An 18,606-nucleotide genomic window follows, 5' to 3' on the forward strand; every position below is an offset into this window, starting at 1 on the left:
AAATGTAATTTCTATTCAATTCACAGTTATTTCATGTATACATTTCTAATATCATTGTATTTGTATTAGAATGTCACTTTGCCTTCTTTCATCTGTCTCTACCGTATTTAGAGTAGAGATATGACAAGGTAAGATAAGATATGCCTAAGATAGGCCATTAGTACCACATAAATTCCAGGTGGAGTTTTGCTGCTGTAAATCTGGAATTTCCCCTTGTGCTAGAATGATGGAATTGGACACCATTGCAAACTACAAACCCTATCATAAACATATATAAAAAGGAACATTATTATTAGCTTTTTAAAGGCAGATTCTTTTTGTGCATAATGTAGTGTCCAATGAGAGTATTTTATTTAGATATAGGAGTTATTGTTACATTTCCTACCATGCACAGTGCATAGTAGGAGCTTGAATGCACCGCAATACAATAATTGAACACTCATGGCACACAACAACCCCTGTAAGATGTATCGACTCACTACGCATTTCATTAATTTTAACATACGTTAGCATTATCGCCCCCTTCCGCTTGCACAGCTGCCATTAAAATCATATTCCATTTACTAAATGCTGAGGTGTGTTTTATTCTAAGGTCCATAAAGCCGGTCTTTGTGGGAAAGTAATAGACATTGGTCGGAATCTTTTCTCAAGAGACGATTTTGTTCAATGACTGCAGCCTATAGAAACATGTTTTAGGGTTAATTGAAAATGATGAATGTTAATCCCAAAAGCGCATCTTTGCAGGAAAACACAGAGCTATAGACAGCAGTTTTCTGTGATTAATTATGCCAAAATTAAATGAACAATAATTCAAATTAAACGGTCAAAAGAAGTCATTTTGCTGAATAAGTAAAAGCAGGTGATCACTGGGTGGCCGGATTTGTCTTAACTTGGAATTTTGTAGATTTTAATGTAAAAAAATATCAGCAATGCTTTGATAACATCATAAGATTTGTGTTCATGTCGTCTACTTTGTTATTTATGTAATTGTGTCAAATAACTGTTGTTTTGGTTGTACTTTTATTTCCAGTAATACTTAAAATAACCAAAATGGGGCAAAGTATTGCAAGTATTCCAATGTGCCCGTTACTACATGGTCACAGCATGCTGAAATGTTGTTGGAGAGTTTTTAGAGGTGTTCTAATGGAGGGATTTATATGCAGATTAGGTGAATCCAGTTATATTGCATTATTATCTGCTTCTTGATAGCAGTTTTTCAATATTTAGAATGCACAGAAGTTTAATATAAGGATTGTGTGATGGGAAAAATTCCCAAAATGGACAGTTTTCCTTGACGTATACTTAATGCACAAGACAACGGTTTCAAGACAAATTGTCCCTTGAGTTCATCAGTGTTTTGTTGCATGATAGATATTTTCCATCTTTGCTCAGGCAAAGGGGTTGCTCACTTTTCTGTAATATACCGTATTGGCCTGAATACAAGACAAAAGACAAATTATGTTTTTTTTTAATCATGTTTTCAATATCAGTGAAATAACAACTGGTAGATTGCAATCAAAACTAATATCATATGTCTTTGCTGCTCGACAGTTGTGAAATTGATCAGCATCTGTGTCACGGCTGCATTTCTGAGGGTCAACAGTATGTGTGTGTAAGTGGCAGGAAGAAGCTCTGTCTTGCTTGAAGAGCACAACCTCCTGGGTTGCATGTATAAATCTGCAGAAACTGAATAGGAACTTTAGCTTCTTGGGTAAATACATGACTTCTGTTGGAATGTCATGGTGTGCCAATATTGTGTGTCGGTACATCTGTCGACTTTCTCAGGTTGCTATTGTTTACGGCAAACCCGACAACGGCCAATGACACCTTCGAGAGAAGGACCCTTGACCGTCTGAGGAACAGGTTTACTGTAGAGGGAGAAACAGACAAACAAGAGATATTATTGTCAAAAGCTATGAAGTGTGAATTTGTTGCTTTTAGTTTACCTGAACATGTTGGTGCTTACTGGCGCCAACCAGTAGCTGTAGGAATCAGGGTAGTAATTGCACGTCCCCCTGCCATGACACTCTATGAACGGCACTTGACGGAAATGTTCAAGGCATGATCCGGGAGAAATCAACGGTTGGGAAGAGCCTTCTGCACCAGCACCTGTTTGCTGGTTGAATGAAGGCAAAACGTGATCAATTCCATTGAAAATTTAAAATGGAGTGGATGTCATTTAGCCAAAATGTAGCAGATATTTACCATTACAAATGAATATCCACTCCAGAGAGACTCCCAGCCACTGGGACAGTCCGGTATCAAAGTTGTCTGACTGTGGACTGCTATGACATGTGACGTAGTCTCACACACGCTACACCTAAAACAAAAATAACAGCTGCTCTGTTTTTGTCCCAGAAGTTGATGACAAAACAACAAAAATCCTTTTGTTTGGACCACTGAGGGCAAAAGACCCGTCAACCACACAGGTTGGCCACAAGGTCAGTCTTCACTACTAATCCACAGGTATGTTGTGTTTCTCCAGTCCAGAGATTTGTCCAACTTGCATGATTTGTTTTGGATCGGTTGTGACAGAGAATACCCTTCCTGACGCAACCAATTAATCCAGATTTGGGACCAGTTCTCGAGAGCTCCAATGGGTGAACCCACATAGGCTACATAATCATAGCTCTCGGTGATCATGTATCTTCACAAATAAAATATCCGGTCCTACCTGCTGATGTAGAAGGGTAGCCTCTCCCCCATGATGGCAACCATGGAGGGTAGCATAGGGGCGTCAGTGGACAGCCAATAGGAGTAGTCGTTACGAGAGGCATAGCGACAGTTTGTCTCTGTGTCACAGAAGAGGAAGGGCATGGTGGAGAATCGAGGGAGGCAGCTTCCCGAGGTCCCTGAGAAATTGTTGGAATTGTTCAATGGCTTTATGGGGCAGTGGAAGGATATCGGGGAGTTATGGCTTCTCTTACCGAGGTCCTGACCGTGCGCTCGCTCGTTTCCATTCATGAAGAGGAAAGAGTAACCGCAGTAAATGAGACTGGTTCCTGTTGGGCACTGTGGCGCTTGGTTGCTCTGACTGTGTCGTGCTATCAGGAAGCTTGTTGTGTAGGCTGAACCGCCTCTGCCTGGTAAGCCGACAGGACCCTTCTTGCCGGGATCTCCAGGTCTGCCTGGTAGACCTGCACGGGGAAAATCAGTCTGTATTATTTACATCTGCAATCACAGACGTTTGTCAACGCAAACGCAGACATGTACCTGGCACACCCTCCGCTCCTTTGTCTCCCTTGTGACCTGTAAATCCAGGTGGTCCGACTGGGCTGGAACCTTGGACTCCTTTGACACCCATGGGACCTTTTAGAACAAAATATCCAAATTCATACTAGCAAATAATAACTCATCACGCATCTTCCATATCACTATACAGGACCTGGGTGGCCTGGTGGTCCTGCTGGTCCAGTGTTTCCAGGCAGTCCAGGGTTGCCAGGAGGGCCATGTAAGCCAGGCGGTCCAGGTTCATATATCACCTTGGCATACACCCGTTCACCTTTGATGCCTATAAAAACAATGCTGGAGAATTGTTGTTGTTTTTTTTTGTTTTACTTGAAGCCCTCATATTCTATCACCTGTTAGACTCACCAGGTTGTCCTGGAAAACCTTTCTCACCAGGTGGACCAGTTGGGCCTGGGATGTATCCAGGATCTCCCCTGTCACCTGAAAGTTAATAGATCATCAAAATGTGACGAGGACATTTAGTTGGCATCAACATTTTAGTTTTTTGTCTTTGTACCTTTCAATGTTTTTATCATGTTTGTTGTTTTTTGGTTTAGTTTTGTTTCTGCAGTGTGCCTGAGGCCAATGCCAAATAAGTCTGCACTTCAGGCACCCCTGATTTTGTGGCTGTTCATCAGGGTTGGACATGTGGTGTCAGCTCTACTTTCTGATGGTGCGAGCATTGGTTGTTGAAGGAGTATTGTTGAACTGGTCAGTCTTAACGATTCATGTCGCTGCAGCTGGACGATTTGTGGAGCTGCACGTCATGCAATGCTTGTTGCTTTGCGAGGCCAGCCTGTGTGCTGGCAGGGCTCAGAGCTAATATTTTTTATGTGCTCGCAACATCAGACTGGAAACTGATCGACTGGTCGATTGCGATCCTTAGTGATCCCTGATTTAACCCAAAGACTAATGCCAAAAGGTGATATGGTTCAAAACATTCTTTACCAGGGAACCCATCAATGCCGGGAAGACCGGAATCGCCTATTGGTCCTGGATCCCCAGGTTGGCCTCTTGGACCCTGCGGAAGTGAATCAAACAAAGCAAGTTTTCCAATTACTTTCATCAGAAATATTTTGGTTGGTAAAAATACTTAAAATAACTGCTTCAGCTCACAGGTGGACCAGGGATGCCTGAATCTCCTGGGGGTCCAGTGTATCCTGGTCTCCCTGGAGGGCCCGGGTCACCTATGTTCCCTTTCAACCCAGGTGCTGAAGGTCCTGGAGGTCCAGGGGGACCAGGATTGCCTTCATACAACAAAAACGGACATCGTTTTATGCAAGTCGAGGACAAAAAAACTTATAGACTTATAGTCTTATAGTGTAAGAAAAGCATTTGATTGCGTGATTGATTAACTGGCTTTGAGATGGTGGTCTTGAGTGTCATACAGGCCTAGAAACAAAATAAATATTAGACCCTCACCTGGTCTACCCTGACCGCCGTGAGGTCCACGGTCCCCTTTTATGCCGGGGACACACGTCCCATCTCTTCCTGGTGGTCCCCTCTGACCAGATCCCCCATGACCACCTGGAGGTCCTCTTGCTCCTCTTGGTCCATGGTCTCCTGTGCCAGGCAAGCCGGGAGAACCAGGATGCCCAGGAGCACCTATTAACATAAGAATATAATTCCAGGTTTGTGAGTTGAAAGGCAATACCAAGTTCTGGTCTACTATGTTCAAAAACTTCTCGTTATGAACATTTTCCTCAAACGTAATATATTCTGAATGAGTTCAGAATAGGGGAAAATAAGAATACTGCCATTGCTTATAAGTTTGAGACCTTACCTGGTTGGCCAGGGAGACCACGTGGACCAGGCGGACCCTCTAATCCAGCTATAGTCCCGGAATAAAACATTTTAATTGCAATGAGGACATTGAAAGCACCGTTTTGCCAACACTGTTTGCTCATAACTTCTACATGTAACGGAAGAATGGACATGGACACTTTTCCTATGTCTCACTTGCATCTCCTTTCTGTCCTGGTGGCCCTGGAATCCCATCCTGTCCCTGGTTCCCTTTAGAACCCACAGAACCAGGAGGACCTGGTGGGCCTTGGGCACCTGAAGACGAACACAAGATATTGAATATAAGACAGGTTCATTTAGTGTCATTCATTGGTGAACTATTTAATAAGGGACTTTGCCTGGTGGTCCATTTGGCCCTCTGTGTCCTTTCCATCCCTGAGGCCCATCTAAACCTCTTGGCCCCTGATAGCCTGGTGAACCTGGAGCAGAAGGGTTGGGATAAAAGACTGCAATGCTCATAGTTTTTAGTGGATATAAATCCACTCTTAAGAAATTGCCAGTTGTAGAAACCATTTTGTCCATCGGGTCCTGGTTCTCCCTTGAATCCATGCCGTCCAGGTAGACCCGCAGGTCCAACAATACCGGGCTCTCCTTTTTGACCCTTCATTGTGTGTTTATAGCTTAATCCTGGCTCCCCCTGAGGACATTAAGGCTAAGTGAACCGTGCATTTGATTATGGACACAATATTTCTTTCACCTTTTGTCCAATCGGTCCCGGTGGGCCATGTCCATAATAATTTGGTTCTCCCTTGTCACCTTTGTTACCTCTTGGACCTGGTGCCCCATTTATGCCTGGCGGTCCAGGGATCCCTTGGTCTCCTTTTGTTCCCATTGGCCCTATGAGAGCATTATACTGTGTAAACAACTGCTCATATATTACTAAGGATTGGCTTTGGAAAGCAGGCAGCAGACCTAAAACCAAACTGCAGTTCTTACCAGGTCTGCCTCTGGTTCCTGGAATTCCTGGGATACCTGCAGGTCCCCGATTTCCTTTTGAGAAAACTGAGCCTTCAATACCAGGCTCACCTGTGGGACCTGGGCACCAATAAGAACAAAGCATTTAAAAACATTTGTAATGTATCAAATTCTCGGACATAAAATATGCACCTCTTTGTCCAGGCCTCCCTGGGGCTCCAGTATTTCCCCTTTGTCCTTTTACTCCAATACTTCCAGTATCTCCCCAGAAACCAACTGGACCTGGGTCACCTAAGAGAGTGCAGTCAAACCTTGAATTTAGAATGCCTCAGTTTTATAAAAATAAATAAATAAATCCTGAAAACGTTGCTCCGGTTCTTGTACGCTGTCTTGGTTATGGTACAATATTACGTGTAACAAAGTAGTCAGGTTGCTCCATACTGTATAATTCTGTGGAATTAAATGGTCCAAAAAAGAACCCTATGCATTGCTTACTCACTGTCTGTGTGTTATTGATTGAGTCCAACTGCTGGTGAGAAATACTAGTGAATTGAGAACCTGTTGCAAAACATTAAGCTGGTGTCCACATTGTGATCTCACCAGGATGTATAAGAAGTCTGCATCAATAACAAATTCCTGGTGAAGACAGAAGAAATCAAGAAATGAAAATTAGACACCTGGCTGACCGGGGTCTCCTGGGGATCCAATCAGGTCTATTGGTATTGGAGCTGGAGGCCCTCGAGGACCCATGGGACCGGGGTCCCCAGTCATTCCTGGTTGACCCAAGGAACCTTTAATTCCATCACGACCAGGGTCACCTATAAACATAACATTTCAGGAAAGTCAGTCTTACTGGATTTTATATGAAGTTTTTCTATACATTTCTCAGCTACCTATTTGTCCTGGTGGTCCAATAATTCCAGGTAATCCTTGTGGCCCAAATTGTTGTAATCCATCTGGTCCAGGGTCTCCTCTGTGTCCTGAGAAAAACTAACTGATTTAACAATAATCTGAATGAAGTTCTTCACTTCAAAATGATGAATGACTTCTCATAGCACTGCGTAATGTTGGTGTAGACTCCTGCCTTACCTGGTTGGCCTGGCAGCCCGTTTTGGCCCTTTATTCCTTTTGGTCCAATATCACCTTGGGGACCTGGCACTGTTGGCCCAGGAAGACCAGGCTCTCCTGCTGGACCAGGCCTACCAAACCCAGGAGAGCCTTTATTTCCCTTTATACCTGGCAAGCCATCGGGTCCTATGAAAGGGGGTGGGGCAAAGAGACAATGACCAGATACAATGATGATCAGGTAAACAGACACAAGTATGCCATTGAAAACAGAATAGAACACTGACCGGGAGACCCTGAAGCACCATCTGGTCCTGGTGGTCCAGGAAGAGAATAATTACATAAGCCTTTGGGACCCGGTGGTCCAGGTGGTCCAACTAACCCTTTGTTTCCTGAATGCATCATGTGCCAGGGTTAGATAAATGAGTTTTTGATAGTATGGAATTCTTTATCATTATTATATAACTGTCCAAGGATTTTAGGGAACCTCTTTCTCCTGGTGAGCCTGGATTTCCTGGTAATCCCGGGTTTCCAGGTGATCCAGGGATTCCTGGATCTCCTGAAGCGCCTTCAGACCCTTCATCTCCTTGTATTCCTGGGAGGCCTTTGAGTCCCGGATATCCATAACCAGCATCACCCTGAGAGAAGAAGTGAAATCTTAAATTTTAAAAGTATTTTAAGCCCCTAAAGGTTGCTTTGTACCACTGACTTTTAAGCCTGGAAGACCTGGAGGCCCTTGTTGACCTGGCCGGCCAGGGAGACCCAAACCTGTGGAACCTGGTAAACCAAGGGCTCCCTTCTCACCTGTATAACACACACACTTAGTAGAGTAATGTATTACTAACCATGAGTTTTAAGTCACAAGTGGTGAATTTGGGTGAGTGCCGACAACCTTTCTCTCCTGGGTCTCCTGGGGGTCCAGGGAATGATGTATCACCAGGTTCCCCTTTCTGTCCTGAGAAGCCTGGTCTGCCGATGAAACCCGGAACCCCTGGATCACCTACAAATTGGTTTGTTTTTATGAGAATGAATGAGACGCTGGATAAAGCCATGCAGATTACCTTCTCTTCCTGGTGATCCAGGTAGACCTTTAAATCCACGTGGTCCAGGAAGACCTTTGGTGTAGATGCGGCTTGGTTCTCCTTTCTGGCCTACCAGTGAAACAGAAGAAAAGACACAAGAAGTCCATCTGCCTGTCTTTCAGAGCTCTGTATGTACTGTAAGTCTACATCTTTACTTACCTGGAATTCCAGGTTGTCCAGGAAAGCCAGGTACCCCAAAATCTCCCTTAGTTCCAGGGGGTCCAGCAGGACCATATCCAAATGGTCCAGGGTAGCCTTGTGGCCCTGGTCTGCCCGAAGGTCCAGGTGGACCTGGGAAGCCTTTGTCTCCCTTCCCACCATTGTAGGGATACTTCAGAACGGATAAAATACTTATTATAATTTAAATGTGATCAAAAAATATTCTTTAAGTTTGCAGAGTAGAAAAAAGAACCTTATTACCGAATCCCCTGGAAGACCTTGAACACCTTTGGGGCCAGACAATCCTTGAGACCCAGGGAGGCCATCTCTTCCGGGACTGCCAGGGTATCCTAGGTCTCCTCTCTCCCCTTTCATCCCTGGACCGATATCGGAATATGGTTCTCCTTTTTGTCCAGGGAACCCTGGAACTCCTGTTATACCAACACGACCCTTGGCAGAACAAAGAATGAGTCAACAAAATCCAACAACTCAACCTTTTAATGTATATTTTCTTACTGGACTTCCACGTATGCCTTGAAGTCCTGGGAAACCCGGATCACCATTCTCTCCTGGTCCTTGATTATATCCTGACAGTGTAAAGAAAATGTTTACTATTGTGGACTGGTACATTTGACCTTGACCTCTTTTAGTTACATATTTCATGCTTTGACACAACTGAATAATGTATTTTGTCTTTTACCTGGTCGTCCTGGAGGACCAGGTGGACCCGGCGGACCTGGTAATCCTGTTGACGTACAATCATAGCAGGGTTCACCCTGTTCCCCTGTGAAAATCAGCTGTTATGATCAATGTGTTTCAATGTTTTCAACCCTCAGTAAGTATATTCTAATTTTCCTACCTTTCATCCCAAACATCCCATCATATCCAGCCGGTCCGGGGATACCCCTGCTTCCTTTCATTCCTGGCTGACCTTTGACTATTTTGCCATCTACAAGAGTTGAATACAGAACGGTGTTCATACTTTTCTTTGATTCAACAGAATAAACTTCATTTGTCATCACAGCAACTCATAAATTACAGTGTGTGCTTTTGGGTGAGCATTTGATGGCGATTAGAGACAATATACATAAATCGTTGCAACAAAGGTGCTATAAAAGCACAATAAAAAACATATTTGATCCATATTATTTAATCCCCCTTGCTGGCATGCTGATGTGCAGAAACAGTTAATCAGGCTGTAAAAAGGAAAGTGTTAGCGTATCAATCATTTCATACTAGCAGCAGTTGACACAACCACAATAATCGCATATCATTCAATTCTCTGACTGTTTATTATTATCTTTGGAAAGGTAGATATCATCATGGCCTGTAAGTGTATGTACCATAAATGCTCCAATTAACGCCTCTATTCAGTTAACTGCAGTGTCTCCTATTGTTCACTCATATCAACTTTGTTTTAAAACATCTGCACATACTTTTTTCTTCAGGAGGTCCACGTGGGCCTTGATCCCCAGCTGGCCCTTGATCACCAGGATCCCCTTCTGGACCAGGAGCCCCTCTGTAAATATCGCCTGGTTCCCCAGGATCCCCTTTCGGACCTGGAAACCCATCAGGACCTCGTGGACCAGGAAAGTTCTGAAGTGATTCTCCTGTGTACAATTTAGTGGGAGATGATGAGCAATGGGATGCTGTGGATTTGTACATTTTTTACTTAATATGGGCAAATGTCTTGTGACATTCAGATAATCAGTCAGCCCCAAATCAAATATTCTTGATATATATATATAGTATAGTAGTATATAGTAGTATAGTATATATAAAGTATGGCCCGAGGGCCATTTGTGGCCCGCAGCTCGTTTGTTTTTTGCCAAATCCCAACACAAAAAAGCAGCAATGGGGAAAAAGAGCAAAAGATAGGAAAAGGAGGAAAAGCTGAAATTAATAATAATGTCTTTAAAATAATTACAATGTCTAACTTACAATGTCTTGTAAAGTCAATTATACACATGCTTTTTGTTTTTCCACTTCCTGCGGATAAGTGTCCCAATACATTTGCCCATATGTTGTACCCAGCTAGACCAACACCTGGTGGGCCCATTGGTCCAGGAAATCCCTCAAAACCTAAAATAAAATACAGACTGTTATTTCATCTCATTTTATGCATTTCGTACTTCAACCCGAGCCTTATCCGGGTTGCGTTCATTTACCTTGGCGTCCCACTAGTCCTGGTTCTCCTGGAAAACCTGGATCTCCCTGATAACCCTTTAGCAGCCCATCCACAGGTCCCACTATCTGCAAAAGGACAGAGTTAGCAGTTTAAACCATGTTCAAAATTGTTTGCATCAATAATGAAAGGATATGATTACTTTTAGTTCCCCGGGCGGACCAGGGAGACCTCTGTCCCCCTTTTCACCCTAAAGATGACAGAGCAGACAGTGGTACCTTTTAATAAAACATGGCAGCCAATTACAACGATTGTATTATGTACATAGATAATAATACGTGATGGCTGACCATCGCTCCTTGTGTTCCTGGATAGCCTAGATCGCCTCTAGAACCAGGCCTTCCCTAAAAACAACCTTATGTTATCATCAACACACACAGTCTACAAACATCCCTACCATGAATCCAGCCTGTCCAGGTTCGCCATCCTTCCCCATCTTTCCCTGCAAGGACAATTAAGTCCAGTGAGGACATTAGATCTGTGCATTCAATCAGTACACTCGTGTTTGTTATAAAAAAAGAACCGTTGACGCAGCGCCTCTGGCATGCATTCATTTATTTTCCCATTAAAGTTCTTTTTGCTGGAGACACATTACATGCCAGTCATCATAAAGGCAATAAACGCTTGTGACTGAGGAGGACCTCTGTTGCATTATTCACTGACTCTGCCTTGGAGGGAGGTGGCCTCTGCAAAGTTACTGTTTCACTTTGGCCTCCTTCAAAAATTTTAAGAGAATCTTCAGGTTTGATGCTGTGTTAAATAAACAACACATTTGTTAATGAAAGACTCAACATTACCTCATTTCATTTGTTACTTTACACATTACCGCCATCTGCTGTTTAACATGTATACATGCTTTATTAGTGTAACAAACGAAAGTATGATATTTAATACAGTGTCTTACTTCTGCACCCGGTTGACCTCTGTCTCCTTTTGCTCCTTTTGTGTAGGAGTCCCCACCAGGGTCTCCCTGGGGAAGAACACCAAAACCATGAGGGCCAAACTGAATTACTAGTTTTTGAACAAAGTAACTGAATTCTATCCATCCATCCATTTTCTATATGCAGCTTATTGTCACTAGGGTCACGGGCACACTGGAGCCTATCCCAGCTGTCTTCGGGTGAGAGGGGTACACCCTGGACTGGTGGCCAGCCAATCACAGTGCACATATAGACAAACAACCATTCATACCTATAGATTCTAGTATTAATATTACAATAAACAAGGGAACACGGTCAACTTCATCTTTGTAACTTCACAACCTATTTTCTCATCATGTGACTTTTTCTTGCAGGAACTTACCGGTGCGCCTTTGCAGCCTTTATCTCCTGTATCACCTCTGTCACCTTTGGCACCCTGACCAACGGAAGATAACACACCCTCCCGTACATGTTATTATATTTCATCATCGTCAGCAATATGTAATAAACAATGAATATATATATATATAACATCTATTGTCACCTGGACACCTACTGTACCTTTAATACAAGACTCTCAGTGAAGAACTCCTTAATCCGACCTGGGGGTCCAGGTGGTCCTTGTAGGCCCTTTCTCCCCTGTATAAGATATAGAAAATCATGGTAACGCAGAAATCACATTGACAAAATGATTTATGGCATACTTAAAAATGTATTGCCTTTAGTCCACGTGGTCCAGGGGTAGCGCCAAAACCTTCTTGACCCTAAAAAACAAACCAAAGCAGTCGCTATTTACTCAGTCTCTGGTTAAATACACATAAATCTACATACGTACTTTGGATCCTGGAGTCCCTGCACGGCCTGGGGGTCCCTGGTAATCAAATCACCACAATAACGCCTACACCGTTTCGGGCAAAATGCAAGCCAAGTCATTTACTCACAACTGGACCACGTGGTCCTGGATCTCCACCTCGCCCAGGTTTTCCTTGGAAACCTGTCTCTCCCTAAAACACCAGGAATAAAATGTGAGTTATGTGCTGAGTTATGAGTGTTTGGTATTGTCAACATTTCAATGCAAGCTTTTTACCGGATTGCCATCTCTCCCAGGGAGTCCTGGTGGTCCTGGTATTCCATCCACTGACACTGGAGATTCGCCCTGCACAAAAGCGGGTAAGTGGATGCTTTCAAAGGGCATTTTAGGTTCATTTAGTGCATTATATGGTGCATATTGCCTGTGATGTTAACATTACTGTGGTATGTAGCAGATGGAAATCTTGAAATTGTGATGTTTTTGGATAAATGGACATATGTATATTAAAAAGTATTGTCATAGGTGGGCTGCACGGTGGAAGGGTGGTTATCACACAGGCCTCACAGATAGGAGACCCGAGTTCAATTCCAACCTCGGGCATCTCTGTGTGGAGTTTGCATGTTCTCCCCGTGCACGCGTGGGTTTTCTCCGGGTACTCCAGTTTCTTCCCACATTCCAAAAACATGCTAGGTTAATTGGCGACAAATTGTCCATAGGTATGAATGTGAGTGTGAATGGTTGTTTGTCTATATGCGCCCTGTGATTGGCTGGTGACCAGTCAGGGTGTACCCCGCCTCCCGTCTGAAGACATCTGGGATAGGCTCCAGCACCCCCGCAACCTTTGTAAGGATAGGTTGAAAATGAATGAATGAATGAATTCTCAGAGGAGTTAAAGTTGTTAAACTCTATTTTTTTTTTGCAATCGGTTGACAACCGGGGGCAGGTGCCCCAATACTTTTACCCAAATGTTCCTGTAGCAGCTCTATTTAACTAACCACCTAGTCTTCAATAGTTGATGAGTTTGTGGGCCACAAAATTGGTTTTGGCCGAAACATGTTGCTTTAACTCATAAAACTTGTGTAGAAAACATTTACTCAGACTGTGCTTGCAAATTATTTACATTTTTTTCAAATAATCAAATAACAACAGTCAGCATCCAGCAGCTTTATCTACCTCTGCATGTGCTTTAAAATGTTACTTGTGTTGTATTGGTGCGAAACTCACTTGTATTACACTTGCAGTACTGTTATTTACAATAAGCTCATCAGCAGTATACTGTAACAGGCTGAGCAGTTTACTCTTTGCTGCGATTACAACAGTGGTTCTGTTGCCGTTGTGTTGTGCAATGTACTTAAATGACCATTTGGTCAAAGAGAGCCACATTTCTGCTTTCTCATGCACTCCAAATCATTTTTAAAACTAAAGAGTTAAAACAAGTAAACACTTTTGCCTTCTTCTTACTTCTTACTTCTTACTTTCACATGTCTTCCTTCATTCTGATGTGACTGAAGGTATGATTCTGCTAGTAGTAAATATCACAGCCAATATTTAAGGAAGCTACTATTGGTCCCTCTTGAACATATTCCGAAATGAGCTCCGGGAGCTTGGGGAGTGCTCGCATCATGTTATTATATATAAATACATTTTTATACATCAGGATCCTGCCAGCAAACTTCCAAAAGGGCAGACCTGGGCACTTTTGCTAAATACACTTGTAGAAAAAGTACTTAACAAGTGACCTCAGCTGGCACAGCATATACTTGATTACCTTTGGTCCAGAAGCACCCGGTGGACCCTGTGAATTAAAGAGCAAAAGTTTCATAGGGGGGCAAAGATGTTCCTTGGCTATCCCTTGGTTGTAGTATTGTGTAGTACAGTGGAACCTCCAACGTGCAAAATTAACCTGAAATATACTCAACCAATTGTGCGACCTCTATGGAATAAATATTGTACATTTCAAACCAAAGATGTTAGCAGACTTACATGTGTATTCAGATTAATAGGCTGATTACATTTCATTACATTTTACTGTGAAACAGTGCCTTTACACAGTAATAAAGGTGTTATGATGGCGACAATTTGATCCTGCAACACATTCTTTTTCTCCATTTCCTATTGGTAAAATATATTTATACTTATATACTTATTTTCTTAATATTTTCACTTGATTCTCATAAAGTTACAGAATTTTTTCATGTTTCCTATTGCCTTTTTTTTATTTTCCCATGATTTGAACTTTCTTATTGTATATTTCCTTCATGTAATTATGATATTTTGACTTTATTCTTGTAAAATTATAACTTTTTGCGCAACCTAATATTCCATAAATTATGGAATTAATGTATTCATTTTTTGTTTCATTTTACAACTTTAGTATTTCAACTTTATGCTACTAAAATGACATTATGACATTACGTACTTCTACACCACTATGTACATCTGTGCAATACTTAGTTTTTATACTCAGTATAGTTACTCCAGACTCCATTCATTGTGCAATATCTGATCAAACTCCACGTGCAATATCAAGGCTCTAAATACAATATATTAAGTTCTATGTGAAGTACTTCTATAATGCCTCATATTAACTCACTAGCAAGATCTCATAGTGTATAGACTGGTCAATCTCGTTTCATATTATCTACATACTGTATTGTATATACATAACTATGGGTAAAAATGTTGATTTGTTAATACTTGGGTTGTTTATATTGTTTATTTTTTATATTGTGTATTTTTGTACTGCTTAACTGACTCTGCACTCTTGCTGCTGTACAATGCAAATTTCCCCACTGAGGGACAAATAAAGGCATATCTTATCTTATTTTATATTACATTAGTCTCATAAAATCACAACTCTTTCTCATTAGATATAAAAAAATATATATTTTGACTTTTTTCCTTGTAAAATTACTGCTCATTGTTTTGTTTGTTTTCTTGTTAAATAATGTGCTGTGGTCCAATAAAAAACATCAGCGACACCCCTGACTTAGAGGTTCCACTGTATTGTGCATTGATTTGTTGTCTTACTGGTGGTCCATCAGGTCCAGGGGCACCAGGAGCACCAGGAGGTCCATTGTCTCCCTAAAACAATGAGATATCATTATAAAAAGGTGCTATATATAATACATTATTAATACTTTTGTTAACTTCTATTAATAGAAAAACACAGTATCACATACAATGAAAAATACAACTACAATACAATTACAATGAAAATAATTATATTAATTGCATATATTTAATATATAATATCACACAATACAAAAATACAAAAAATAATTAATTAATAATATTTGTTCACTTTTGGTGATTAAAATATTGTAAATACTTATGTGTGTCTATAATAATAATAATAAATTTAACCTATTATCATTAAGCAGAACTTAATGATGTGAATCAGTGAATAGTAACATGTTGCTAAATTAAAAACACAAAAAATGGACAATCTGACAAGAGTCAGGACAGCTAGCAGTGATACACATTGTTTCATTTTCTTTTTCCAGGAAACTGTAAATGGAAACAATTCTCATGTTGTTTTGTTAAACTCCTTCTCACATCTGTTCCATTGCAGCCTGGAGCCCCCGCTTGTCCAGGTGGGCCCTGCAGTCCCGGGATGCCCTGCGAGTGAGGAAATATGCATAAACACATGATAAAGTAGATAAACAAAGTGAAGTTAATTGAATGAGGGAAACTAAAAGTTCACCGGTAAACCATGAGAGCCAGCAAATCCCTCCTTGCCAGTCAAACCCTGTAAAATTATGAGAAACCGAAATTGACTTTGACTTTAGACACTTAATAAACTACAAAATATGTTATTACCGGATCCCCTGGAAGGCCCACAGGTCCATCCGGCCCGGTGTTGCCCTACCAAAGACACAACTCTATCACGATTAATCCTACACAATTACAATTAGTGTTTAGCAGCATGATTTGAAATGCGTTAAAGTCCACCTTTGGTCCTCTGGGTCCAGCGTGACCGTCTGAACCCTTGCGGCCCTCTGGTCCTGGAGCACCTGGAACTCCTGGGACACCCTTGTCTCCCTGTGTGGGAGTGCAGGCAAGGGAGTTCATACAAAAAGGTTTAAAAGTTGTATGTAATTTACTTGAGCAATACTATAAAATCCTAAATATTACACATAATATAAAGCATAAAATAAAAGAGACGTGTCACTCACCCGGCTACCTTTCACTCCTTCACAGTGACACCGTGACCTTCCGCTGCACACACACTGAAACAAAAAACACAACTACTGAAGTTTGCTCCCCTCGTTTTCCTGTACAAGCTTCTCATATGAGCGATCAATGCATTTGATTGCATTTTATTTCCGCCCTGTGGTATAATTTGTGTGTGTGTGTGTGTGTGTGTGTGTGTGTATGTATATGGCAGGGCTGCAGATTGAGTACATGCACTGGATTTATGGAGTCTATTTATTCCAATAACAGCATGCCATCAAATAACACACCATCTTGGTCCAAACCTTCAACCTCGGTTCAATAGAATGGGATTTAATGGAAGCCAGTAAACTACTGCTACAGTTTATTATTGTTATAATATGCTCACCCAGGCTTCTGCTGTGGATTCTATAGACAGGCAGTGGTGTGGAACTGCAATATGCTGAGAGACGTTTCGAGAAAAATATTAGGCACACCTAATGACGTGCAAAACATTTGAATATACCTATTTTTTATGGAATGCCTTCATAGCGGACCCTCCATCATTTTAATATGCAGGAGAACCGTGGTTTTCATGCACCCCAGTTTTCGTAGGATCAGGTTTTTGTCAGGTCAAACAGTGCCCAAACAAAGCATCCACACATTGGGGACTCATTCTCTGCGAAGATAGTTAGGACACCATAGACAGATTGTGGTCAGGGAATCCTTTCATCATATTTATGATGTCAGAGTGGATGGTTTTATTCATAGAACGCACAGACTACTCGACTTCCGTCTTCCTTTCAAGCGCTGTGCGCTGATGAGGCGTTCAAGTACACTGCATATTTCTCTGTGTTGTGTGCGCTTAAAAAAATATATTTTAATTTTATAATAACTAATTTTTTAGGGCTGTCAATCAATTAAAATATTTGATCCTGATTAATCACATATTTGTCCATAGTTAATTCACAATTAACCACTCATTTAATCGCAGATAAAAAATTTATTTTTTTTTAAATCTATAATAATTTGGGGAAATCTCTTTGTGGTAAATGATTCAATGTGCAACTACAGTAATTACATCAAATTTTATTTAAAAGGATATAAATTTCAGAACTGGGGTCATTATTTAAAACAATAGAGTAAGCAAACGTATTTTTGTATTACCATTTTTCTGTATTATTAGCATATTAGCTCCTAAACACTCCCAAAAACGTTCAGCAAATACAAAATGTGAGACCTCTCACACTGACACAAACATGTTTTTTTTTTACTACTGTGTCAGCTGAAAATACGATTTGTTTTGTTTTAAATTGAAAATGTTTGTGAGTAAAAAAGCCCATTTAGGAACATTCAGTAAGGATTTGCCTCAAGGCCTCAGTGCCTTTCCTTCATGAAATGCACAAATGAAAATACCTAAAACACAGTTCAATAGTCATAAAACATTTTCTCAAAATTACAAACCCAGTGCAATTTCATTTATCTTTAAAAAAAAAATAAACACAGAGATTAATCATGATATTACAGTAATTACGGCCACTCCTATTATATATGATGAGCCTAACACTGTCTGCAAGTAACAAATTACTATAACATAAAATAGGATACATCATGGTAAAATGAACAGATTTTAATGTTCATGTAAAGCTCATGTGATATGTTGGTGTATGACTTCATAATAAAGGCCACTTATTGTAATCCACTGCCTTGCACACTGCTGATTACAGAACATACTGTAACTCAACTATGGAGGTCTGCGCTCTAACTCTTCTATTTCTAGCATCTTATGATGACTTACACATTAATCCGCGTTTTGGCTCTTTTCTGCGGGTGAGTGTTTTATTTATCCGATGTTCCCAGACCTCGCTCACACAGGCCCACCAACATGGCCCGGCAAAGAACACTCTGTGTGCTTACATTCAGGCACAAACAACATCCCGTTGTCAGGATGCAAGATGTTGGCAGATAAGCACAGGCACTCTAGTTACAAGTATATTGTATATCCAAGTCCATCGCAAAAAGAGTACCGGTAAAGCCTTATAATATGCTAATTCAGAATTTCCATCGTCTCAAATAAAGTAAATCTTACATTCTTGGCGCCAGTGTCCATCAGCATCACAGCAAACAGGACCAAAGCAAGTAGCGACACTCTTCTTCCCATGAGTGTTTCTCTCCAGACACAACAGATCAGTAAAAGAAGCCTCCAGGAGTCATGAACATCCACGCTGAATGTTCTCTGTGCACGTTGCTAACTCATTACGGCTTTCACATTCATTCTGATAC

The 18,606-nt window shown here is 41.2% G+C and overlaps 1 protein-coding gene across 2 annotated transcripts; it reads right to left on the reverse strand.

Moving 5' to 3' along the window:
- Positions 1-1,370: 1,370 nt before the first annotated feature.
- On the reverse strand, positions 1,371-18,596 carry LOC131126349 (collagen alpha-5(IV) chain-like). 2 transcript variants are annotated; one of them, XM_058068790.1, is made up of 52 exons: positions 18,413-18,596; positions 16,347-16,400; positions 16,123-16,212; positions 15,991-16,035; positions 15,875-15,919; positions 15,727-15,789; positions 15,199-15,252; positions 13,937-13,963; positions 12,445-12,513; positions 12,299-12,361; positions 12,193-12,228; positions 12,077-12,121; positions 11,919-11,996; positions 11,740-11,793; positions 11,342-11,407; positions 10,835-10,879; positions 10,728-10,781; positions 10,580-10,627; positions 10,421-10,505; positions 10,299-10,334; positions 9,689-9,862; positions 9,112-9,201; positions 8,953-9,036; positions 8,769-8,839; positions 8,514-8,702; positions 8,253-8,424; positions 8,073-8,162; positions 7,904-8,011; positions 7,721-7,815; positions 7,499-7,649; positions 7,299-7,403; positions 7,036-7,200; positions 6,840-6,926; positions 6,624-6,764; positions 6,139-6,237; positions 5,968-6,066; positions 5,729-5,868; positions 5,542-5,668; positions 5,370-5,450; positions 5,188-5,286; positions 5,012-5,059; positions 4,651-4,833; positions 4,345-4,475; positions 4,177-4,249; positions 3,595-3,669; positions 3,386-3,511; positions 3,214-3,309; positions 2,928-3,137; positions 2,675-2,852; positions 2,206-2,320; positions 1,947-2,116; positions 1,371-1,868 (listed from the first exon to the last, which is right to left on the reverse strand). In XM_058068790.1, the coding sequence occupies exons 1-52, from the start codon at positions 18,482-18,484 to the stop codon at positions 1,790-1,792; spliced, it is 4,980 nt and encodes a 1,659-aa protein (XP_057924773.1). In that variant the 5' UTR covers positions 18,485-18,596; the 3' UTR covers positions 1,371-1,789. The 2 variants fall into 2 exon arrangements, with proteins under 2 accessions (XP_057924773.1, XP_057924774.1); XM_058068791.1 differs by lacking the exons at positions 1,371-1,868; positions 1,947-2,116; positions 2,206-2,320; ... (1 more) ...; positions 2,928-3,137; positions 3,214-3,309 and having other exon boundaries at positions 3,441-3,525.
- Between the last annotated feature and the right edge of the window lie 10 nt (positions 18,597-18,606).

Source organism: Doryrhamphus excisus, chromosome 3, assembly GCF_030265055.1.
Source record: "Doryrhamphus excisus isolate RoL2022-K1 chromosome 3, RoL_Dexc_1.0, whole genome shotgun sequence".
Classification (NCBI taxonomy): domain Eukaryota; kingdom Metazoa; phylum Chordata; class Actinopteri; order Syngnathiformes; family Syngnathidae; genus Doryrhamphus; species Doryrhamphus excisus.